Source organism: Gambusia affinis, linkage group LG01 (assembly GCF_019740435.1).
Source record: "Gambusia affinis linkage group LG01, SWU_Gaff_1.0, whole genome shotgun sequence".
NCBI lineage: Eukaryota > Metazoa > Chordata > Actinopteri > Cyprinodontiformes > Poeciliidae > Gambusia > Gambusia affinis.
In genome coordinates, this window is record NC_057868.1 from 39,237,480 (window position 1) to 39,245,344 (window position 7,865).

Consider the following 7,865-nt stretch of genomic DNA (forward strand, 5'->3'; position numbering starts at 1 on the left):
ACCTGTCCTCTTCTCTGTGTAACAATACCACCCCATGCTCATTTTCCTTTTCCTGCTCATATTAGGATTATTTGGGTTAACATCCATTTGACAGGCGGGCTGTGGTGGCGTAGGGGACCCGCCACCCACGCTTGGAGGCCTCGAGTCCTCAAGTCGGCCGTCGTGGGTTCGATTCCCGGACCTGGAGACATTTTCTGCATGTCTTCCCCCTTTTCCGGTCAGGCTACTGTCATATAAGGGACACTAGAGCCCACAAAAGACCCCCTGCAGGGGTAAAAGAGAAAAAAAAATTAGTTCTAACAACAGAAATGATAATGATTTAAAGTGATGACAAAAAAATAAAAATGAAATTAAATAACACCTGGGAAAGGTCATATTTTTTGTAGCAGTGGTTTCTCCCTGCTTTTTGAGAGTTTCTCTCTTGTTTCCTGCCTGTTATTTCATTTCTCACATACAAAGTAATGTAAACAAAATTGTAAAATTATGTCAGGCCACTAAAAAAACTATTTTTAAAAACAGGAATGTGGCCCTAATGAAACTTCTGTTTAATGTCTCTTTAAAAGTTATTCATTTGTTTAAAATGTATTAATTGTGACTGCATGAACCTGTTAGGTTTAATGTGTTTAGTGCTTTTTAGCGGCAGATTCAGATGTTTCTGCTGGTGTTTTATTCTGGTTTAACAACACTGGCCTTAACGTGGCGTTTTATGTCTTCTATTGACAGAACACACACTTCAGACATGTATGGATCTGCAATAAAAATTAATCCTTTTATGTCCTCTCGGCCGTCATGCTTTTACTTGAATTTGACTTGAACATAAAAAATAAAAGGGTTTTTGTTTTATTGCTACAGAGAGTCAGAAACTAAAGTAAATCCTTAAAGGTGTTTATTTGGTACAATTATTGAATACAACAGAACAGATCCATTTACAGCCAACACACCGTTTTCAAACACATAAAGAAAACCTTTGCTTTTTGTAGAAAATCTAAAAGTTATCCCTGTCAGGCAGATTTAGAAGCATCCCAGTGACACTTCTGGGAAAATACTGGTTTTAATTTGTTATATGACTGCTGAGAAAAATGTCCTTTGATTTAATCCCAAAATCCTGGGTGTTTTCTTTATTCTCTTAGATAATTATTACCAAAAGGCCCCAAGTTTCCAAAAAAACGCCTGTCTCTCTCTGAAGTCTTTTTGTGTCACAGTAAATTAAAACGGAAAAAAAAGAGTGCTTGGTGTCAACAGAGAAGAATGTCAAATGCAGATGTAGAAACTTATTTTTACTAGTTCACTTGAACTCCTGCTTCTCAGTAAGTATCTAACTGAAGGAAAGTTGAAAGAAGACCTAAAACCTCAGAAATGGCATGGCAAATGTAACTGGTGGCTCCGTAAGAGATACTTGATTTTGTTCCACTGTTTCATGTACATCAAGAAACAAGAAACAAGAAACAAGCAGTGTCGCAGAGACTAATGCAGAACAGATGCAGGCTCCATCTTTCAGGAAACTTCTTGTTTTTCTTTCCCTGTACACAAAGCTACAACAGGACGGAGAGAATGCTGAAGATAATCAATCAACAAATATATTTTAACCTTTTCTTTCAAGTACGGCCAATAATTGTAAAGTTATTCAATTACTTTTAAGTCAAAAACTGCTAAAAAAGATCAACATGCTTTTCCTGTGTATCAAAGTGTTGCGAATTGTTAGCCTAGCTAAATAGTGGCACTTTTGTTATCTTAACTCTTCCAAAAACAAAACAACAAATTGCAACAGCAATACTTTGTTGGTTTTTGGAGGAGTGTTTAGTATATATTGAAGGGTAAACTTTAGGATTTCATAGCTGGTGTGTGCAGCCATTTCTCCAGTTTTCATCCATTAGTCAAGCTAGGCTAGCTAGCACCCTAATTACTACACAAATATAAAAACAATGTGTTGGTCTTACTTCCAGCAAGAAAGCTGGTAAATATCATTCCAAAAACTTCCTATCAGAAAAATAAGATCATTTCTGTACAAAAACATATTTCAAACAATAGATATTTCATCTTCAAAAAGTATTATACCTCCTATACAGCTAATACATTAAATGCAGTGCAAAGAGAACATTTCATAGTCTAAATCTCTCTTTCACAAAAAGCACTGAATCAATATACACAGTATGACTACATGAAGCCTACAGTTTCCAAAAGAAAAATACAATGAACAATCATAAAAAATCTTAATGTATGCACGTATCCGGTTGCAAGTCATCAAAGTTGACTCTAACAAATTAAAGAAAGTGACAAAACTTTTTTTTTAAAATATATTTTCTCTGATATGTTCCAGAAGTTTCAAAGAACCTGAGCCTAACGTGGAAAAACTGTTTTGTTTTAATAAACGATCTGTTTGGTAAATTAGAGGACTGCGGTAAGATAAAGCAAGACTTGAAAACAGCATCAGAGGATATCTGCTTGCCGGTAGACAAAGACATGTTTTAAATCTCAAAATATTATATTTGCCTTTTGACACAAGACCCTGGGATGAACTGAGCTGCAGAAGGGAACGGGATGTATCACATGGAGAAAGAAAACCCACCCTGACTTGTAAAACATCCTAAACGTTTGTGGGAGACATCAGCGGTCTGTTCTGGGTTAGTGGTCAGGCTTTCTGAGACTGGAAGCAACCCCCACCCCACTGAGTTAAGGTTTCATCCTGAAGGTTTCTGACATTTAAATTTAAAGTCACAGTTAACTGAAAATATTGTGGATTTACAATTAGTAGTATCAGCTTACAGCACGGAGACGGCACCAGAGTTTTAACAGACTGTTGGATGCTCCGAATACCGTTTGGGACATTATCATTCTACTTCAGGTAACAATACTTACTGCCCTTAGTGTGACGGGTTCTTGCAGTTCCATATTACACCCAAATAAAGCCACTACTTCTGGATGTTAAACTGGTTTTGTCAGTGGATGTTTACTTCTAGCTATTATAATAATTTCTAAAATACATTTTGATGCAAAGCACAACGACATAGAGAGAACAACAGATTTTGATCATTAGTGAGTCTAATTCCAATATGTAGAACCACTGACTGATCAGATTTATTGATTATCCAAAATGAATCTGCTGAAAACAGGAGAGAAAGAAAAAAACTAAAATGTTTGTTGGAAATAAGAAGTCTTTTAGTGTTTGATTAAATATTTCAGCAACATGTCATGTTTTGTTTTTCTTGTCTGATCTTTTTACAATGCACATTATATAATTAAGATCTAAATAAACTGTTTGTCAAAGGGCCCGGAATAACGTTCAACATTTGTTTCACATTTAAAAACAAACTCAAGCAGTTTTAGAGTAGGACATGACTCGACACTGACTTCAATAAAGTTTTGATATAAAATTTTCTTTGCAGATGCATTGAGACTGTGTGAGATGAGATTCTGTATTTATCCAGTTATACAGGCGCTGTAATAAACGGCACTGCTGGCGTCAGAGAGAGCAGATATCAGAGGGCTGCTTCCATCATCACAGCCACCAGCGCCACTCATAATACTGCTAACGATGCTGCTGCTGCTACTGCCTCCAATGGCATTACACCCACCAAGGACTTTTGACCCTCCTCCACACCCTCCAACCAGTCCGTAGGGCTCTTCTCGACTCCGTCCCATGTTGACATACTGGTCAAATTCATGCCTGTCCACCTCAGACCAAAACTCAGCAGAGGAAGAGCCCATGTGGCCGCCGGCCTCCAGGCTGGACTGGTCTGAGTGTGAAGAGCGACTGAAGGTGGATGCAGGGAGGATGCAGGAGGATGAGGAGGAAGAGGAAGAAGTTTCAGGAGGAGGGGAAAGCTGTCCCAGGTGAGAGGGATTGAAGTGCGTAGCGCTGGACGCAGTGCCTCCATACATCTGGTTGAGATACCCGACAGGCGCTGTGCTCAGAGGTGTTTGTTGGCATTTTACCGGCTCATGGATGCTGAAGGACGGGCGAGGATAGGAAACAGGAGACGAGGAATCGGCTAGAGGCGGAGGACATTTCACAGGAGTCCTTAAGGGGACCTGATGACTGAAAGCATGAGTAGGAGCTAGCTTAGCGCTAACTGAGCTAATGCTTGACGTCATGTTTGATTCAACAGAACTTATTCTAGAGTCGAGTCTGGAAGTCCTGCTTGGACTGAGACTTGCGTTCATCCCGATGTTCAAGCTGGCGCTGACGCCGATGGCGTTGTGGTGACTGTGGTTGTTGTTGTAGTGCTGCTGGCTGTAATGTGGGTTGTGATGGTGAAGGCGGTGGTAACCGCTCCAACCTCCCATCCCCGCCTCGTCTTGCATGTGTTGGGGGAAGAACACGGACTCTCCGGCTCCGTCTTCCAGGACGTCCAGCGGCGACATCTCCGGGGTGGGCAGGCCGTAGCTCTCCAGGTCGGCGTGCGCTGGGGCCGGAAGGTCCCGGAAGTGGCCCAGGGACGGCAGCAGCTGGTGGGGGTGATGGTGGTGGGGAGTGTGGGTGGCCGGGTGGCCGTAAGCAGCAGCACCAGGTACGCCATCAGCAGCCAAAGCGCCGACGCCGGGGCCTAACCCGAGAGCCGGGGCCCCACCTTGGGCCAGGCTGTGCAGCAGGAGCCCGGGTTCCACTCGCTTCAGCTTCTTTGTGGTCTTTTTGCGTCGAGGTCTGTACTTATAGTTTGGGTGATCCTGGAGGTGTTGCACACGGAGACGCTCGGCTTCCTCCACAAACGGCCGCTTGTCTGAGGCACTCAGGGCCTTCCAGGACTGACCTGCAAGATTTGGACAAAGAGCGGAAACGATTACACTTTTCATTAAAGAACAAAGTTATTATTTCTAATCTAACTGATGTCGTGAGTCCTAATCGCATTTTACCCTCATGTCCTGAAACCTGAATCCCTTTTTACACCTAAACCTACAATCATTTTAATTCATGGATATCGTTTTAGTAGCTATTTACATACGGCCAATGAAAATATATCCAATAGTGTACTTATAGTGTAAACAAAGATCCTGAAAGCAGGATTGGTTGGCCCCCTAACCACCTTTAAACCACATTCAGACCTCTATAAATCTCCTTATCTTGACATCTTTTAACTTTTCAGTTTCTACAAATTCCCATCTTGTTTAGATGGAAGACACCCTCGTATTTTTTTTGAGTCTAATTAATAAAGTTTTGCCCTGAGGGTTGAGCTCCATGTATTTATGCTCTGCATTAAGGGTACATATTTACAGTTTGTCTTGTGGTTGTAAATGCTGGCTGCTTCCAGATCTGCAAAACAAACTTTTTTTCCCAGAAACCTGCGGTTTGGATTTGAGTGACTCTGAACATTTCAAGCTGCAGATGAACTCCAGCTGTACAGTGGGTCTGCACTGAGCAGCTCCCACGTTTTAATCTGAAGCTCAGCTTACAGCTGGACAAATATACAATAAAATAAAAAAAATCAAAGGATGTTAGTTATTATATCTAACAAAGTGACATCAGCAGTTCTTTTTATTATTATATTCAGTTCTAAAATTTATTAAAAGAAATATTATTTTTATCATTCATTAATGACATAGTTAACTTTTCAGTATGCAGAGTTATAATCAGTGCAGTAACAGACAGCAGTTGAGTGATTTATAAATGTTTGTTAATATTTTCTGAAGATTGTTGCATTTTTTTAATATTCAGCTCACATCTTTAGCAAAAAGTGAGATGCACAAAACATTGTATTTAATGTAAATATGTCTTTAAAAAGCTGTAATATTTACTAAAAAATTACTGTTGAATTGGCTGATTATACCTAGATCAGGTCAAAGTCGAAAAATCAAACTTTATTTTGTTTGCATTAAATGCATCCAAACTAAGAACTCCTTCAATTTTCTATCATCAGATAAAAGCAAAGGCTTTCACCCACTTTGCATCAGATCAATAAAAATTGAAGATTAGGTTTGAAAATGCTTTGATGCCTTAATGGAGAAAGTCTGGTCATTCTTTAATTTTCTGTTTGACTGAAAGCTACCACCAGTAGCACATTTTTCTGTCTTATGTGGTTTATTTCTGTCATTTCATCAGATCTAGAAGAAAACCAAAAGCTGGTGAAGGTCAATAAATATCTGATTAATGCATTTTTAAGATTTTATAGCTGTCTGAACTCTTAACCTTTAATATTTTCCATATAATCCTTTTAAGATTAAGCACACAGAAAAATGTTAAACTTGTAAACTTAGCCATGAATTATGAGTTTTACATGATAATTGCTTTGCTTGTTAAAAGCTGAGGCTGCCGCTCGTCTTACCCAGCATCTTGCTGAGCACGGCGTTGTGCAGGTCCGGGTTCTGCAGGGCCAGTCGCTTCCTCTCATCTTTGGCCCAAACCATGAAGGCGTTCATGGGCCTGCGGATCCTCTGCTCGGCCCCTGAGGCTTTCCCATCGCCCGCCCCGGCCAGCGGGCCCCCTCCCGGGGTCAGGTCAGGGCTCTGTCCCCTGGAGCCGACCGTCAGAGCCATCCTGGGCTCGCCTCTCCTGGGTTCTCCAGGGGCGTCGGGAGAACTGCAGTCTGCTGACAGGCTCTCTTCAAAATCCATCTCAGGGTCGGAAGCGGGACTCGGGGTCTCCGACGTCCAGCGGCCTCCAAAGGGCATTTGACTGGGATTCAGGGAGGCCTCTCTAGGCAGGTTGGGCTCAGTTAAATTCATCCCACTCAGGTTAACGTTCTGTCCAGAAAATCTCTGCTTTATGTTGGCTGAAAAACTCTGAATGTTTCAGATGGAAAACGACCGAAGGATCAAATGAGGAATCTGACGGATTTGGTGCACAAATCCTAAAATAAAGCATCGAGATCTGAGAGGAGAGTGGAAAGGAGAGAGAAAGGAGAAAACAAAAGTTGTGGTGCAGGATATTCCCTCTGAAGAAAAAAAAAAATCCAGAGACTCTGCCTCTTTTGTCCACTTCCTTTTTTTTCCCTTCCCAAAAAGACAACAGCTCTTGTTTGGATTTTGCGGTTCAGCAGTTGATTTCTCTCAGTCGGCGAGGCCGTCCAACTATCCGTCTCTCCGTCTCTCTACCTTGTTTGAAAGTTTTGAAACTTGTGGCCAGATTTAACCGACCCACGCTGTGTATATATACCCCGCCCTGACCAATCAGATAAATATATAGCTGGGGCCTTAACCAATGAGATGCCAGGCGGCTGCGAGGGAAAGAAGTGAGTCTGTCTGAGAGACAGCGAAGGGGGAGTTCAGAACTTTGCCTCCCCCTTTTTCCTTCTTAACGGCCTTTCCTCCCCCTTGGAACTACACACACACACACACACACACACACACACACACACACCCTGTCCGCCTGTTCAGGGAGATGTAATCAGAGAGGTTCCATTGTTTTTACCCAACTGAGACTGGAGCATCTCACACACACATACACACGCGCACGCCCACTCACACACACATGAAACAACACACACATCCTCTAATGTGCAGCATAAAACAAGCAGATGTCGCATTTATAATTAACCTCACCAACAAATGAAAGACAAAAACACAACAACACTTTTAGTAATGGCATGTGAATCTGCCTGATGTGTGTTTCTGCACTTGAAGGCGTGTGTGTGTGTGTGTGTGTGTGTGTGTGTATTTGAGGGTAGGACAGTGGTCACACAGCCAGCCGCAGTCCCAACCAGAATGATTAGTGGCTGAGATTAACAACAACTCACTGGGGAAACTGGGACCTGGAGGCGGTGGGGGGGCATGGCAGCCATGACGCCTGGGACATGATGTTCTCCAACTGGGTCCACGGCTTCCATTAAAGCACTTTTAATTGTAATCACAGGTAAGTTGCTGCAGATTGTCATTCTGCAATGCATTTTGTTATTAATAAAATTATTGAACGTTTCAAGAAAAAAAAACTAACT

At 41.8% G+C, this 7,865-nt stretch overlaps 1 protein-coding gene across 1 annotated transcript; it reads right to left on the reverse strand.

The window, feature by feature from the left end:
• Window positions 1-869: 869 nt before the first annotated feature.
• On the reverse strand, window positions 870-7,035 carry sox18 (SRY-box transcription factor 18). Its single transcript, XM_044124975.1, has 2 exons — window positions 6,258-7,035; window positions 870-4,748 (listed from the first exon to the last, which is right to left on the reverse strand). Exons 1-2 carry the CDS (start codon window positions 6,655-6,657, stop codon window positions 3,418-3,420), a joined length of 1,731 nt encoding a protein of 576 aa, XP_043980910.1. The 5' UTR covers window positions 6,658-7,035; the 3' UTR covers window positions 870-3,417.
• Between the last annotated feature and the right edge of the window lie 830 nt (window positions 7,036-7,865).

What these genes read in the sequence shown, in the direction of transcription:
- sox18 (XM_044124975.1), bottom strand. Translation starts at nt 6,657, where the DNA reads ATGAATTTAACTGAGCCCAACCTGCCTAGAGAGGCCTCCCTGAATCCC. An exon ending in CGTGCTCAGCAAGATGCTGG is followed by an intron (nt 4,749 to 6,257) that starts GTAAGACGAGCG and finishes CAAATCTTGCAG; the next exon opens with GTCAGTCCTGGAAGGCCCTG.